Source organism: Saccoglossus kowalevskii, unplaced genomic scaffold, assembly GCF_978046115.1.
Source record: "Saccoglossus kowalevskii unplaced genomic scaffold, keSacKowa6.1 SCAFFOLD_180, whole genome shotgun sequence".
Lineage (NCBI taxonomy): Eukaryota > Metazoa > Hemichordata > Enteropneusta > Harrimaniidae > Saccoglossus > Saccoglossus kowalevskii.
The window spans coordinates 83,690-102,000 of record NW_028188676.1 but is presented as its reverse complement, the minus strand read 5'-3'; the positions used below and the strand labels follow the sequence as shown (position 1 = coordinate 102,000).

Genomic DNA, 18,311 nt, shown 5'->3' with positions numbered 1-18,311 from the left:
CTTAGTCATGCGTCGGCAAATTTACTTAAAATTTTTGTTTGGATTGTGTTAAAATTGGCTGACTGGTGGCTATTTTGTTTTACTGAATGCAGTTCAACATCCATATTGTTGCTGCTTTGAATGTATATGTCACTCAAATATGAACGGAACGGGGACGTGTCATTGACAATGACTTGTTTTATTTTGTATTGTGACCTTTGACCTATAGTACTAACTGCATGTTGCGGTTTCAGCCACTGGTCAAGTTAATGACCCCTTGTCAATAATCATTGGTTGTAATGATTTGCTATTTCATGTTTCCTGAAATCAACCTGAATCAATTAACAGGGCGAACAATTTTTTAAATAATTTGTAGCGAAGAGTGAATAGTTTAGTGAATAGAGATTCAGTGAATATTTTTTATTATGTTTATTAAAGAGTTGTTTGTTACACTTTCCTGTGTAGGTTTGCCATTTATCTGTATTAATACCAATAATTGCTGTGTTGACCGTCACATTACTATAATAATTGTAAATTCACTATGTTGCATAATTTAACAGTTCTCTATATTTCACTTGCAGTCTATAACAATCTATTCCTGTATATTGAAAGGTAAGATATGTCTAAAAATTATGTATCAAACATGTGCACATTTTTTTAGCCGTTAATAATGAAGTGTGAATTCTGGATATATGCTTATATACTGCTCAGTATGTATTGATACTTATACACATTATTACTACATGTCAGCATTATGGTAAAATATATCAAAGTTCACATGATTTGTGGGAGTTAGTGCTATATGTAGATCATTTTGTCACTCAACTGGGGAATTGATATATATATATGTGTCAATCTTTCTAGCCTATGCATACATATCTGGACCAATCAGGTTTTTAGTTTAGTAATTCAATAGACATTCTAAGCAGTAAATAAGTTCTATAGTGTTCTAATTCAAGAAAGCTGTATGTCCACAATTTTTAGGTAGCATATTTTTGAAATCAACCATTTTTTACAACCAGATCTCATTCACACAAACACTTTGATCATGTTTGAACATGTTTAGGGGTAGATATGAGTGTATGTTTAGCTCTTTATTAACAACTGTATAAACTTCAAAAATCATAAACACAGACATCAGACCTATGTACATGCATTTGTGTGATGATCCAATTCAAGACAGCTGTGTGGTATTTAACTGTGAAGGAAAAAAACTCACAATGCAAATTTGCAATTTATCTCACTGTTTTGCTTGCAAATTAGCAGTATTGCTAATGAAATTGACACAGGTAGCATCTGTATTTTAATAACAATGTACCTATCTCTTGTAGGTAAAAACAGTGCTCAATTTAGCAAATATATTAAATAAATCACTCGTATTTTGACAATTGTATCTTTCAGATGCCTCGAAAGAAAGGATGGAAGAGAGGTGAAGCTCTAAAGAAGAGGTTGGCCTTGGGTAGAAACCCACCAACCAATGTCCTTCGGGATCAAAGCGATATTGTCCTTCGGGATCAAAGCGATACTGTCCTTCGGGATCAAAGCGATATTGTCCTTCGGGATCATAATAAATCAGAAAGTATTGTCCTTCGGGATCATAATGAATCAGAAAGTACTGTCCTTCGGGATCATAGCAATACTGTCCTTCGGGATCATAGCAATACTGTCCTTCGGGATCATAGCAATACTGTCCTTCGGGATCATAGCAATAATGTCCTTCGGGATCATAGCAATACTGTCCTTCGGGATCATAGCAATACTGTCCTTCGGGATCATAGCAATACTGTCCTTCGGGATCATAATGAATCAGAAAGTATTGTCCTTCGGGATCAGAATGAATCTGTAAGTATTATCTTTCGGGATCAGAACGAGTCGCAAATTAGTGCTGGAAGTATTTTTAATAAAGTACATGATGAAGAAACAAATAATGTTGCAGAGAGTTTCTCATTAGAGCAATTTCATTTGTTAAATGATTCAGTTGGAAATGTTAATGATCAGACAACAGGTAATAAGTTCATGCTAAAAACTTCAGTACAAGGAAGCTTTCATCAAGGTCATCATCAATTTCTAGATAACAGTGGAAAACAGTGTGTTGCAAATAGCTTAGTTTCTATGATATTCGGTCAAATCAAATGTGTAGATTCATGGGAATCGGAAGATTTGGATATAATACTGCAAACTGGTAATGAATTGTATGGCCTTTTACAACAGTCTACAACTGTTAATTCAGAACTGTTATTAGTGACAGAATTACCACAAACAGTTGATTTATTTGACACCCAGTTTACTTTGAGTGTTGGTGACTCATTATTTGGTATTATTGGTGAAAGTGATGATGAGAACACATTTCTTACACCATTTGACAATGCTCTTGATATATCATTAACTGAATATAATTCATGCTTTGTTATATTTGGTGGAGCAGCATTTGCTGTGATCAAGAATGATGGATTTTATTGGATCTTTGATTCACATTCAAGAAATTCCAAAGGCATGGTAGCACCTGATGGATTAAGCATAGCAATCCAGTTCAGTAGTATTGAGATGGTGTATAAACATTGTTGTGATCTTGCTGTATCCATGCATGTGCATGAAAATGAACAGTTTGAAGTTACGGGTATAAATGTTAATGCTGAAAAGTGTCATGTTATTGACACTGAAACTCAGTCAGATAATGAAGTGGAGTTAGTTGAATCAGATCATACACCGTTTTTATATCAACCCTTGTCCTCTGAGATGCGTCAAAGATTGTGCACTGAACTTAGTTTACAAAATGAAAGAGAAAGATTTGGGTTTCATACTGAAAATTTTGAAATGGGTGAACCATGTAAAACCAAATCTATCCAAGGGGATGGTAATTGTTTTTTCCGGGCTTTGTCATATGTACTATCTGGAAGTGAGGATAACCACATGCGAATCAGATTTGCCATTGTAAATCATCTAAAGAAGAATAACCCTGTGTTTTACCCCTTTTTAAGACCAGGCCATGTGTCTGTTGATGATTACATTATAGCATCTGGTATGCAATATGCTCAAACATGGGCAACAGAAGTTGAAATACTTGGAGCTGCTGATCTATTAAGAACAGATATTTGCACATTTAGCCGAGGTAAATGGATTAAATATTCCAACTATCAGCTTAACAAGAGTGTATCCAATAATGGAAAAGCAATATACTTAAAACACGCTATGGAAATACATTATGAAGTGGTTGAATGTGTCAAGCATGCTGGTGATGTGTTGTGTGACTGCTCCCAGAGCAACATTATAGAACAAGACAGGGTGTCAAAAATTGGAACGAAAAAAAGACGTTCAGAAAGCACAGAAACTAATATTGGAGCAACAATGAAATTATTTAAAAATGATAGCAATATAGAGTCAGATGATGCACCAAACACTTTAACTAAACAACCAAAAATTACAAAATCTCAGGGCAGACGTGCCTACCTTAAATGTTTGAAAGAATATGTTCAAAGAAAACGAAGTGCTAAACAAACTGGGCAACATGTGGCTAAAAAACGTAAACTAGAGAAAGAGCAAAAGCGATATTACAATGATAACAGTTTTTGCCAAAGAAAAAAAAAGAACATGATTCAACATTATGCGAATAATAAGTCTCACAGGGAAGCTGTGAAGACAAGAAGCACTACAAAATATAAATATGACGAAATGCACAGGGAGTCTATAAAAACTAGAAGCATTACTAAATATAAAGAAGATGAATTACACAGGGATTCTGTGAAATCTAGAAGCATTATTAAATATGAAGATGATGAATTACACAGGGAGTCTGTGAAATCTAGAAGCATTATTAAATATGAAGATGATGAATTACACAGGGAGTCTGTGAAATCTAGAAGCATTGCTAAATATAAATATAATCCGTCGCACAGAGAAGCTGTGAAGGAAAGGAGTACTACAACATATAAAAAGAATGAACAGCATAGAAAAGATCTTTTAAATAGAATAACCACCAAGAGATTAATAGAATCAAATAAGAAACAATATTTTAGAAATGTATTGGCTATGTTTAGAAATGAAATTGCCAATGGTCCAGATTTTGTCTGTGCAGTATGCCATCGGCGACTTTTCAGAAATCAAGTTATTCACTGTAAAAAAGAGGTGTACACCAAAAAAAGTGGAAATGTTGCATTAATTGCAGATAAGTGTATTACCGAAGATTATCTACACAAATGTAGCAGTGTGTGTTCTAGTGATAGTGAATGTTTATATTTGAAAAATGGACAGTGTAAATTATGGATTTGTTTTACTTGTCAAAGAAAAATCCTTAGTGGTAAAATTCCATGTGAAGCAGTTACCAACAATCTTAATCTGAAGCCTATTCCAGATGAATTAAAATGCTTAAACTCCCTTGAACAACATTTGGTGGCATTGCACATACCTTTTATGAAAATGTTGGCTTTACCAAAAGGTGGACAGAATGGTGTTCATGGACCTGTTGTATGTGTCCCTTCTAGCATTGATAAAGCTACATCCATTTTACCAAGATGTGAATCAGATGATCAAATGATAAAAGTAAAACTGAAGCGGAAACTAACATACAAGGGCCATTATCAGTATCACTTTGTGAATGAGGCTCATATAAAAAATGCATTAGTATATCTGCAGAAGAACAATAAATGGTATAGTGATGTTTGTTTTAACAAAGATTGGGTTAATCCTTTAGCAAAAATTGAAGAAGAAATTGAAACACCAGATAGCGAAGATAGTGCCTCAAAACATTCTGAAGAAAAAAATAGAGATTTTGAGGACAATGAAGAAGAAAAAGATGGATTACTTTTAGATACATGTCTTCAACCAGTGGATGTTGGACCCGAAGTTCTTGATCAACCTTCTGATGAAATATCTTGTATTGCCCCTGCTGAAGGAAATAGTCCAGTTAAAATGTTAATGGATGAGGGTAATGAAGCAAAGTCTTTTCCTGTATTGTATCCTGAAGGATCACCAACATTTCATGACAAACGCAGTGAAAAAATAACATTGTCAAGATATCTGCATACTCGTTTGATGAATGCAGATGGTAGATTTGCAAAAAATACAGATTTTATATTTTATGCTCAGTATTTGTCAGAAGTACAACAAGTTGTCTCAAATGTGTCTATTGCCTTACGCAAAGGTTCTGGTAAAGCAGGTGGTCAATCTGTAACAGCTGCAACTTTAACAAATTCACAATCATTGACTGACATTCTTAAGCACAATGAGGGATACAAGTTTTTGAAACCCATCCGTGGAACACCCCCTTTTTGGCAAAGTGCACAGAAAGATTTATTTGCAATGTTAAGACAGCTTGGTATACCTACATGGTTTTGTTCATTTTCATCTGCTGACACGAGATGGCCTGAAATAATTGAATGTATTCTTCGAGAAGAAGGTGATACACGAAGTTTTGAAGAGCTTGATTGGTCTGAAAAATGTTCTGTATTAAGAAGCAACCCTGTAACTGCAGCTCGAATGTTTGAACACAGATTCCACTCTTTTTTGAAACAGGTAATAATGTCACCTGCAGCACCTATTGGCGAAATAGTAGATTATTTTTACCGTGTTGAATTTCAGCAACGTGGTTCTCCTCATACACATTGTCTTTTCTGGGTAAAGGATGCACCAATTATTGATAAAGATGATGACGAAGAAGTAACAGCTTTTGTGGACAAATATGTGACTTGTGAAATGCCATCTCCGGAACAAGATGAAGAACTTAATGAGATTGTGAATAGTGTACAAAAACACAGTACAAGACATTCAAAAACTTGCAGAAAACTTGGTACTACTTGTAGATTTAATTTCCCACGCCCACCTTCAGGAAAAACCTTTATTGCTCGAACTGATGGAGACAAATCTAATGACAAAGAAGAGAAAACAATTGAAACTGGTGATGTCATACAGAATTATGTTGATAGTGAATCAGAATATCAAGAAACAGACCAACAAAATGAGATGACTAAAGATACAGCCATGGCAATTCTGACAAAAATCTGGAATATACTACTCAATTCTGAAAAGAACTTCACATCTGTTTCATCCTTGTTTGCGTACATTGAATTAACCCAAGAAAACTTTGAGAAAGCGTCTAGCGTGTTGACAAAGAAAACAAGCATAGTTTTAAAACGCCAACCTTCTGATGTTTGGGTAAATCAATATAACAAAGATCTTCTGAGATGCTGGAATGCAAATATGGACATACAATATATTGTGGATGCCTACAGTTGTGTTGTGTACATTATTAGCTACATTTCAAAAGCAGAACGAGAAATGGGATTGTTGTTAGATCATGCACAGAGGGAAGCATCAAAAGAAGGGAATATGGATGCAAAACTTGCAATGAAAAAAATTGGAGGTGTATATCTTCACAACCGTGAGTTGAGTGCTCAGGAGGCTGTATACAGAGTTTGTAATTTAAGGTTAAAAGAATGCTCAAGAAAAGTACAATTTATTCCTACAGGCGATACTCCAATTAAAATGAGTCTTCCACTAGCAATTTTAAAGAGCATGAGTAAAGGCGGAGATCTCAACAATGAAAACATTTGGATGACAAGTATGCTTGATCGTTATAAGAATAGACCAAATGAAATTAATACCATGTGTCTTGCAAGTTTTGCTTCTGAATACAGAATTGTACCTACATCAGAGGTAGAAAGAAAAAGAAATATTGATAACAATAAAGTTATTAAACTTAATAATGGTCTAGGTTTTATGCAAAAGAGAACAAGAACTGATCCTGCAGTTGTTAGATATGCAAGATTTTCAGTAACTAAGCAACCAGAGAAGCATTATCAAAGTATATTGCAACTTTTTCTACCATACAGGGCTGAATGCCAGTTGAAACCTAAACAATTCCATTCATTTGAAGAGTTTTATCAAACTGGTGCTGTGAAATACAAGAACAATTGGCCTGAAAGAGTTAAATCTATAGTTGACAGAAATAAAGCAATGTTTGAGAAAGATGTTGATGTTATTGATGCAGCTGAGCAAATGCTTGAGTCATGCCCTCTTTTAGAAGATGCATGGGCACAAATTCATCCAGAGTCCGAGAAGGAAAGATTAGAATGTTTAGAATCAGTTAGTACGAATTCGGTATCTAATGAATCAGAAAGTGAAGATTCAATTCCAGACTTGTTGCACAAAGATAAAAAAGACGTTTGTAAAGAAGTATATAGTCAGTGTGGAATGTCCAAAGATGAGGCTAAAATATTGATGAGATCACTTAATGATAAACAGCGTGATATATTTTACACTGTTCGACAATGGTGTTTAGATAAAGCTAATGGCAAGAATGTTGCACCATTTCACATGTTCTTAAGTGGAGGAGCAGGAACAGGAAAATCTCATGTTATCAAAGCTGTGTATTATGAGGCTTCAAGAATTCTTGCTCGTATTCTACCAAATCCAGATGATATTTCTGTTCTGTTGACAGCACCGACCGGTGTAGCTGCGTTCAACATAAATGCAACCACTGTCCATAGTACTTTCTCAATAGCAGTTGATGCCAAATTGCCATATCAACCACTAGGACAAGATACATTAACCACCATTCGTTCCAAACTAAGTAGTCTGCAGATTCTTATTATTGATGAAATTTCAATGGTTGACAAGAAGTTGCTTTGTTATATACATGGGAGATTAAGGCAAATCAAACAGACTGGTGACTATTCACCATTTGGAAATGTTTCTGTGATTGCTGTAGGCGATTTTTATCAATTACCACCTGTAAAAGGAAAAGCTTTATATGTTAGTAGCGAAGGCATGGATCTGTGGAATGATTATTTCGCCATTGCTGAATTAACAGATGTAGTAAGGCAGCAAGATCAACAGTTTGCTGAGGCATTAAATAGCGTCAGAACACGAAGAAAATCTGATGAATTACCAGCAAATGTTGTGAACATGTTTCGTCTGTGTGAAACTGGTGAAGAGTACAATGGTATGCATATATTTGCAACAAATAAAGATGTGGATCTATGTAATATAAACATGCTTCATTTAACATGTTCAAACCCCATATGTATTAATGCTCAAGACTTTTCTAGAAATACTAAAACTAAAAAACTAGAACAGAGAGAGAGGAACTATGTCAAAGTCTACAATACAAACTTGGCAAAGACGGTTACTTTGGCTATAAATGCTCGTGTGATGTTAATTAAAAACATTGATGTATCTGATGGTCTAGTAAATGGTGTTTTTGGCAAAATTGCACATATTTCTTTTGAAGACAATAACATATTTCCATCCTGTATATATGTAGTGTTTGATAACGTGAAGGTTGGTACTAAACTACGCAGTAAATCTGGAAGCTTCTCTGTATTATCACCAAATAGCACACCTATAAAACCATCAGAGGACAGAGTAAACAATGGTGGAGGCATTAGAAGACAATATCCATTAAAGCTAGCTTATGCATGCACTATACACAAAGTACAAGGATTAACAGTAGAGAAAGCTGTAGTATCATTGAATAAAATATTTTCTCCAGGGCAAGCTTATGTAGCCTTGAGTAGAGTTAAGTCATTAGATGGCCTTATTATTCAAGATTTCAAGGAATCGAGTATGTATTGCAATGAAAAGATTGAATCAGCTCTATTAAGCATGCCAAAATACTTGACGTCAAAATCAGTGTCAGACAGGGTTTGCCAATGTACTATCTTGCTATACAATGTTGAAGGATTATTATCTCATTTTGAAGACATCAAATGCGATAAAAGACTTGTTAATGTTGATTTTATGTGTTTGACAGAAACCTGGCTACTGGATGGGCAACAATATAGTGAATTAGAATTAAAAGATTTTGATTTTCATCACAAACCACGGTCATTATCTTATGATACATCTAATGAGATAACATCAGATTTGAAACAACAGGCACATGGAGGTGTAGCAGTTTATTCTAGCATTCATAAAAGTACTGAATTCCTCAAGCTACATGTGTCTAATTTGGAGTACTTAGCTTTTTATGTGAAAGACTTATGTGTGTCAGTAGCTGTTATATATAGACCGCGGTCATATAAAGCTGATGTGTTTAGAGAAAACCTATTGTGTCTGGTTAGTGAAATGAGTAAAATATCTGCAAGTAACATTATTATTGGTGATTTCAACGAAAATATACTTGTGTCTTCCAGTGTGCAGAACATTTTGGAAAAGCAAGGATTCAAACAATGTGTAGCCTTACCAACTACAGAAAGTGGAACGTTGATTGACCATGTATACATTAAAAACGCTGACATTCTTAATGTTGAAGTTATACAAACATATTATGGGTTTCATGATGCTGTGATTATTCAGTTCTGAAAGTATCAATATTTTGGTACACTCAACCTGGACTTATTATTATTATTGAAATTCCAATTTCCTACCTTCATATGGATGTCAACATTGCTACAACTGGAATGCTAGAATTACACTTAAGTGATGAGTCTATTATAGGGAAAAATATTCCAATGTATTTAGATATTCAGATTCTCTCCCTACGTTTACTGCGCGAATAGCATTACAGGGCGTGAAAGTAAAACTAAGGGACACGCCCACCCACTCCACTCCACTTCACTCATTATAGGATTGGGAGGGGGCACTTACTGACATGGATATTTCGCTAACTTATTTTTTATAACAAAAAATAATTTTGAATGTTTTTTTTAACAGAGGAGATAGTTGCAGTTACGTGACATTTATTTATTGTATCCATTTTGTGTTAAATTGTTTTGCTGATCAATGTAATGATGTTGCCCACCATGATGTCATTGTTTAAACGTGCTTAGTATAGGTCGTTATGCAAGATATATAATGTAATTAAGGACTTTGAATATATAATCTATATTGTGAGGTCTAATAATTTCAGGAAAGCAGTAACGTAATTGCAACTTTACTTTAAAACATCATTTATAATTTCAATTATTCACACAGTATCCATCAAGTGCCCCCTCCCAATACAAATATAATTTATCTATACTACTCAAAACAAACTAGGAAACACTAGCTTCTGAAATTATATATTGTTTAATGTTATGTAACTGTTATATTCACACAACCTTACATGTTTGGTTTGGGTTCCAATATAGGAAAATTTAATGTAGCAATGAAATTGAAAAGTTTATCATAAACCTGCTCGAAATGCATGTTATGTTGTCACACATTCTATAAGCATGACACCACGTCATTAATAATTTGAGCATGGAAGTGGACTAATAATAACTGTGACACCTATATTTTTCAAAACTTTTCAACAGCACAGAAATGACTAAGGTTAAGCCACCCATTTGTGACAACTTTAGATGAGAGTGATACCATCTTGTCACAGGTTTTAACAGCCAAACTATGGCCATCAATGTCAAATTCAGCGCCTTTGGAACATAAATCATACCAAAGTGAATGACCAAACCAAGTCAATGATCTCATGGATGATGTGATCGAAATATCATTTCATACAGACTGATGAATACTTCATCGATACCACAGTAGAATAGTATAATCACTTAATGTGATGACAGCATTATGATACAAGTTGATTAATGTCTCCCCTCTCCATATAACATATAAGCCTGCTGGACAACGAATATATGCTGTAGAAGTTTAGAATGGTAAACCGAGCCACATGCACTTGATGTCACATATTGCCGATGTCAATACTGGTTCCCTTGCAGAACGAGTATATCCAGAATCACAATGTGGTTTTAGTTCAGGTTCCTCCACCATAGACATGATCTTTTCTGTCAGACAACTCCAGGAAAAGTGCAGTGAAAAGCGACAACCTTTATACTTGGCTTTCGTTGACCTTACCAACCTTCAACCTGGTAAGTCGCTGTGGCTTATTCAGTCTTCTTCAGCGCATAGGCTGCCCACCAAAGCTTCTAAGCCTCATCAAGTCTTTCCATACAGACATGAAAGGCACTGTCAGCTTCGACGAGGATTCATCTGAACCATTCGACATTTGCAGCGGTGTTAAGCAAGGATGCATGCTCGCTCCAGACTCTTCAGGATCTTCTTCTTTCTCCTTCTGTACTATGCCTTTGACTCTTCATCTGACAATGTCAACATCCACACCAGGCACGATGGAAAACTCTTCAACTGGTCTCGGCTCCGGGCTAAGTCCAAGATCACATGTGTTCCTCTCAGAGAAATGTTGTTTGCTGATGATGCTGCTCTTGCGAGTCACACCCACGACAGTCTTCAACAACTTGTGGATCGCGTCTCTAAAGCCTGCAAAGGGTTCGCGCTCACAATCAGCATTAAAAAAGACAGAGGTAATGGAAAAGGACCCTCAAATAGCACCCTCCATTCAAATCGATGTCTCGCAGTTGGCTGTGGTCGACAACTTGAGATACTTGGGCTCAAACATCTCTCAGAACCTGTCCCTTGATGCAGATAAATGCTCGTATGGACAAGGGACGTCTTTCAAAGAACTTGTTGTATGGTCAACTAGAAGAAGGAGCATGCCCAGTTGGTCGGCCACGCCTTTGGTTTTGTAAAAGAGACCCCAAGGCTACTCACATAGACAGACAGTCATGGGAGATAACAGTCGATGACTGCTCAGCATGGAGACAAGCAGTCAGCATGGGCATCCAGGGCGTGGAGGAGGACAGACACGGAAGACAGTGATAGAAGTGACTGAGGAGTGAAGCATCTACCAGCTCACTCGACAACTCAGTTTTATTCTGCGGGGACTGTCACTCAAGGATTGAGCTCTACAGCCACCACAGCGCAACCCATCATCTTCCTAGACGGACGGGGGCCAACAACAACAATACTGGACAAAACATTCTAATTGGATCAATTTGGTATTCATTTAATATGAACCCAATTAACTATTCATAGAATTTACTGTCATGTGATGGATAAACTGTTCATATTATCGTGTATGTGTTGTACATTGTTGTATCACCAATTATAATACATTCATTTTTTATAATTTTCATTCCTGTGGAATGTGCTATCATAACATGCATTTTGATCTGATTTATTGTAGTTCTAACTGGAAAAAAAGAAATCATGTTTGAATCAGGCTATTTCAGTGTCCCCTAAACTATTTTGAGTACTTTAGTTATCGTTTTTCTGGGTTGTAAATTAGTCCTTATTTCTTTTAGCCGAATTATTATCAGAAATACACAATATATATAGGTAAAATAAATGAAACTTTAATATGGTTAGAACAATGTCTTCAAAGCAACGAAATGTAAAGATTCATTTTTAATCCTGTAGCCTTGTTGTTTCTCAATGTTATGTTAAACATATTTTCACAGAAGAAATCCGAGCATGCGTTCTCTGAATTTGTGCACTCATATTTGCCATATATATTCTGAATATGTAACCATATATTATATAGTTAGTGAAGTACTAGGAGCGTCTATTATAGTGTCAGTAAAAAAATTATTTGTGCGTATGTATACATCAGAACGTTAAAAACACGAAATCTGACATGATAGACATAGTTATCTAAGAAAGACAATGAATACCGCATCATCTGCACTGTATTGATTTTATAATCATGTAACTGTAGATATATTCTAGTGTTGTTTAATATACATGATTTCACTATAATTTTAATTTTCCATTAGATTTTGAAAACCAGTTTCTTTTTGTTTCACATTACGAACTTAGCTAATGAACTTCTTTACTGATATATAATGTCATTTGCTTATTTAGATGACTGTATTATATATACCCTAAACCACATGTAATAGTTTTTGTACATATTGTTATTGATGTTGCAAAATAAATGACTCATTATTGAAATAACAAAACTAAGTGATTTACTCAGTTATATGTTATGGAATCTCCGAAGCAAATGTTTCTTATAGTACTGTACCCTGGCTTGACAAACACAATGAATGCATGACACAATTATGCCAATAGATGCATATGCATACTAAAAACTATTCAGGATATTATAATTGTGCATATTTGATGAACCACATAACCATATCCATCTAATCGGTTTCCCACATATTGTGCCATATTTATTTTCAATCTCCCTTCTCTATATACAATGGTTTTCATAACATTAGGTTCAGGCACACTTAATGAATAATATACTGTTGACTAACATGTTTGCAAATATATCTATATATCCACTGGGAATGACAGTCCTTATTCTGTGATACTTTTGGTTAATAAAAATGATTATTTTCGTTATTTTCATATCATCATCATTAAAAGTACATTCGAGACGTTATAAATATATAAGGATAAAATATGCAAAAAAATCGTATAAATAGTATTTCATTCATATGCTGTAGGGCATTTCTAGTTGACATTAAATTCACGAACATGATCAACTCACTACATGCTATATGTCGTAACAATAGTTTTAGGAAGCTTTGTTGTTTTAACTAAATGCAAGATGGCAGACAAACTACACAATATATGGATTTGATTTCACAGGAATATGTTAAACTTAATGCAAGAATTCCACATACCGAATTTTGTATCAGTCTGGCAAATAGTTCATGAGTTATAGAACTTTTTCTCTTTTACTAAATCCAAGATGGCTGCCAAAGGAAGCCATTTTTCGAAAATCTGCTTCAGTAACTTTGTAGAGCTTTCAACAGAGATACTATATGCTGAATTGCTTTTCAAACAAGCAAGCAGTTTTTAAGAAGATAATTTTTTGAGGTTTTTTTCATTTTTGTGATAAATTCAACATGGCCACCAAAACCACTTGAATCATGGGAAATATTTTCATGAACACATAATCATCTTATTGAGCGGATGTTGTATGCCAAGTTTTGTTTAAATCTGGCAAATTGTTCATAAGTTATAGCATAATTTCACTTTTTACTAAATCCAATATGGCTGCCAAATGAAGCCATTTTTCAAAAATCTGCTTCAGTAACTTTGTAGAGCTTTCAACAGAGATACTATATGCTGAATTGCTTTTCAAACAAGCAAGCAGTTTTTAAGAAGATAATTTTTTGAGGTTTTTTTCATTTTTGTGATAAATTCAACATGGCCGCCAAAAACACTTGAATCATGGGAAATATTTTCATGAACACATAATCATCTTATTGAACACATGTTTTATGCCAACTTTAGTTTCAATCGGGCTAATTGTTCATGAGTTATAGCGTACTTTCACTTTCGAAATAATCCAAAATGGCTGCCAAAGGAAGCCATTTTTCGATAATCTACTTTAGTAACTTTGTAGAGCTATCAACAGAGATACTATATGCTAAATTGCTTTTCAAACAAGGAAGCAGTTTTTAACAAGATAATTTTTTGAGGTTTTTTGAATTTTTGTGATAAATTCAACATGGCCGCCAAAACCACTTGAATCATGGGAAATATTTTCATGAACACATAATCATCTCATTAAGCGGATGTTGTATGCCAAGTTTTGTTTAAATCTGGCAAATCGTTCATAAGTTATAGCGTACTTTCACTTTTTTACTAAATCCAAGATGGCTGCCAAAGGAAGCCATTTTTCGAAAATCGGCTTCAGTAACTTTGTAGAGCTATCAACAGAGATACTATATGCTAAATAGATTGTCAAACAAGCAAGCAGTTTTTAAGATAATAATTTCTTGAGGTTTTTGGCATTTTTGTGATAAATTCAACATGGCCGCCAAAACCACTTGAATCATGGGAAATATTTTCATGAACACATAATTATCTTATTGAACGGATGTTGTATGCCAAGTTTTGTTTAAATCTGGCAAATTGTTCATAAGTTATAGCGTAATTTCACTTTTCACTAAATCCAAGATGGCTGCCAAAGAAAGCCATTTTTCAAAAATCTGCTTCCGTAACTTTGTAGAGCTATCAACAGAGATACTATATGCTAAATTGATTGTCAAACAAACAAGCAGTTTTTAAGAAGATAATTTTTTGAGGTTTTTTGCAATTTTTTGATAAATTCATTATGGCCGCCAAAACCACTTGAATCATGGGAAATATTTTTATGAACACATAATCATCTTATTGAAGGGATGTTGTATGCCAACTTTGGTTTAAATCTGGCAAATTGTTCATGAGTTATAGCGTACTTTCACTTTTTATTAAATCCAAGATGGCTGCCAAAGGAAGCCATTTTTCAAAAATCTGCTTCAGTCACTTTGTAGAGCTATGGCCATAGGTGCTGCAAAGCAAATGTATAATCACATGAATGAGCCATTTTTGAGAAGAAGATTTTAAAAGTTTCTTGTCAATTTTCGGAAAATCCAATATGGCGGCCAAGGTCACATGACCGCTAAAGTTTTTATTGCTGATATTTGCTAGACATGAGCCAATGATGCCACACAAAAAAACCGGAAGTTCCTAGACCCTCAGAAAGTGGTGCAATTGAGTACTTCCGGTCTGTGTTCTACCTAAGATGGCGGCCAGGTCATGTGACCTACATAGCTGGTTTTGGGGTATGCACCACAACTCATGGTCCTTTATCAGAATGCGAAATGGCAAGTCAATCGCAGCATTATTTTTCAAGTTACAGTGGTTACAAAAAACGGCGGAAAAATAATAATAATAAATATAGCTGCATAGCAGCGATGACGGGTTTCGAGCCTGCGTGGCTCATGACAAATTGCACTTGCTCGATGTGATTATTTGACGAACGTTTCATGTCTAGAATGCAAGATAGCAGACAAACTACACAACATATGGATTTGATTTCACAGGAATATGATAAACTTAATGCAAGGACAAATAGTTCATGAGTTATAGAACTTTTTCTCTTTTACTAAATCCAAGATGGCTGCCAAAGGAAGCCATTTTTAAAAATCTACTTCAGTAACTTTGTAGAGCTATCAACAGAGATACTATAAGCTAAATTGCTTTTCAAACAAGCAAGCAGTTTTTAACAAGATATTTTTTTGAGGTTTTTTGAATTTTTGTGATAAATTCAACATGGCCGCCAAAACCACTTGAATCATGGGAAATATTTCCATGAACACATAATCAGCTCATTGAGCGGATGTTGTATGCCAAGTTTAGTTTAAATCTGGCAAATTGTTCATAAGTTATAGCGTGCTTTCACTTTTTACTAAATCCAAGATGGCTGCCAAAGGAAGCCATTTTTCGAAAATCTGCTTCAGTAACTTTGTAGAGCTATCGACAGAGATACTATATGCTGAATTGCTTTTCAAACAAGGAAGCAGTTTTTAACAAGATAATTTTTTGAGGTTTTTTGAATTTTTGTGATAAATTCAACATGGCCGCCAAAACCACTTGAATCATGGGAAATATTTCCATGAACACATAATCATCTCATTGAGCGGATGTTGTATGCCAAGTTTTGTTTAAATCTGGCAAATGGTTCATAAGTTATAGAGTACTTTCACTTTTTACTAAATCCAAGATGGCTGCCAAAAGAAGCCATTTTTCGAAAATCTTCTACAGTAACTTTGTAGAGCTATCAACAGAGATACTATATGCTAAATTGATTGTCAAACAAACAAGCAGTTTTTAAGAAGATAATTTTTTGAGGTTTTTTGCAATTTTTTGATAAATTCAATATGGCCGCCAAAACCACTTGAATCATGGGAAATATTTTTATGAACACATAATCATCTTATTGAACTGATGTTGTATGCCAAGTTTTGTTTAAATCTGGCAAATTGTTCATGAGTTATAGCGTACTTTCACTTTTTACTAAATCCAAGATGGCTGCCAAAGGAAGCCATTTTTCAAAAATCTGCTTCAGTCACTTTGTGAAGCTATCAACAGAGATACTATATGCCGAATTGTTTTTCAAACAAGCAAGAAGTTTTTAAGAAGATAATTTTTTGAGTTTTTTGGCATTTTTGTGATAAATTCAAAATGGCCGCCAAAACCACTTGAATCATGGGAAATATTTTCATGAACACATAATCATCTTATTGAACGGATGTTGTATGCCAAGTTTTGTTTAAATCTGGCAAATTGTTCATAAGTTATAGCGTAATTTCACTTTTCACTAAATCCAAGATGGCTGCCAAAGAAAGCCATTTTTCAAAAATCTGCTTCAGTCACTTTGTAGAGCTATGGCCATAGGTGCTGCAAAGCAAATGTATAATCACATGAATGAGCCATTTTTGAGAAGAAGATTTTAAAAGTTTTTTGTCAATTTTCGGAAAATCCAATATGGCGGCCAAGATCACATGACCGCTAAAGATTTTATTGCTGATATTTGCTAGACATGAGCCAATGATGCCACACAAAAAAACCGGAAGTTCCTAGACCCTCAGAAAGTGGTGCAATTGAGCACTTCCGGTTTGTGTTCTACCTAAGATGGCGGCCAGGTCATGTGATCTACATAGCTGGTTTTGGGATATGAACCACAACTCATTGCCCTTTATCAGCATGCAAAATAGCAAATCAATCGCAGCATTATTTTTCAAGTTACAGCGGTTACAAAAAACGGCGGAAAAATAATAATAATAATAATAATAAATATAGCTGCATAGCAGCGATGACGGGTTTCGAGCCTGCGTGGCTCATGACAAATTGCACTTGCTCGATGTGATTATTTGACGAACGTTTCATGTCTAGAATGCAAGATAGCAGACAAACTACACAACATATGGATTTGATTTCACAGGAATGTGATAAACTTAATGCAAGGACAAATAGTTCATGAGTTATAGAACTTTTTCTCTTTTACTAAATCCAAGATGGCTGCCAAAGGAAGCCATTTTTAAAAGTCTACTTCAGTAACTTTGTAGAGCTATCAACAGAGATACTATATGCTAAATTGATTGTCAAACAAACAAGCTGTTTTTAAGAAGATAATTTTTTGAGGTTTTTTGCAATTTTTTGATAAATTCAATATGGCCGCCCAAAACCACTTGAATCATGGGAAATATTTTTATGAACACATAATCATCTTATTGAAGGGATGTTGTATGCCAACTTTGGTTTAAATCTGGCAAATTGTTCATGAGTTATAGCGTACTTTCACTTTTTACTAAATCCAAGATGGCTGCCAAAGGAAGCCATTTTTCAAAAATCTGCTTCAGTCACTTTGTGAAGCTATCAACAGAGATACTATATGCCGAATTGTTTTTCAAACAAGCAAGCAGTTTTTAACAAGATAATTTTTTGAGGTTTTTTGAATTTTTGTGATAAATTCAACATGGCCGCCAAAACCACTTGAATCATGGGAAATATTTCCATGAACACATAATCATCTCATTGAGCGGATGTTGTATGCCAAGTTTTGTTTAAATCTGGCAAATCGTTCATAAGTTATAGTGTACTTTCACTTTTTACTAAATCCAAGATGGCTGCCAAAAGAAGCCATTTTTCGAAAATATGCTACAGTAACTTTGTAGAGCTATCAACAGAGATACTATATGCTAAATTGATTGTCAAACAAACAAGCAGTTTTTAAGAAGATAATTTTTTGAGGTTTTTTGCAA

At 34.7% G+C, this 18,311-nt stretch overlaps 1 protein-coding gene and 1 long non-coding RNA gene across 2 annotated transcripts; both read left to right on the top strand.

The window, feature by feature from the left end:
• Window positions 1-62: 62 nt before the first annotated feature.
• LOC146725398 (uncharacterized) lies at window positions 63-1,907 on the top strand. Its single transcript, XR_014928801.1, has 2 exons — window positions 63-591; window positions 1,381-1,907. It is a non-coding gene; the product is annotated as an uncharacterized LOC146725398 (long non-coding RNA).
• Window positions 1,908-1,995: 88 nt separating this feature from the next.
• On the top strand, window positions 1,996-9,276 carry LOC146725397 (uncharacterized). The gene has a single exon (XM_085496351.1). It carries the CDS (start codon window positions 1,996-1,998, stop codon window positions 9,274-9,276), a length of 7,281 nt encoding a protein of 2,426 aa, XP_085352477.1.
• Window positions 9,277-18,311: the final 9,035 nt, after the last annotated feature.

Excerpts from the sequence above, each read along its gene's own strand:
- LOC146725397 (XM_085496351.1), top strand. The coding sequence starts at position 1,996 with ATGCTAAAAACTTCAGTACAAGGAAGCTTTCATCAAGGTCATCATCAA.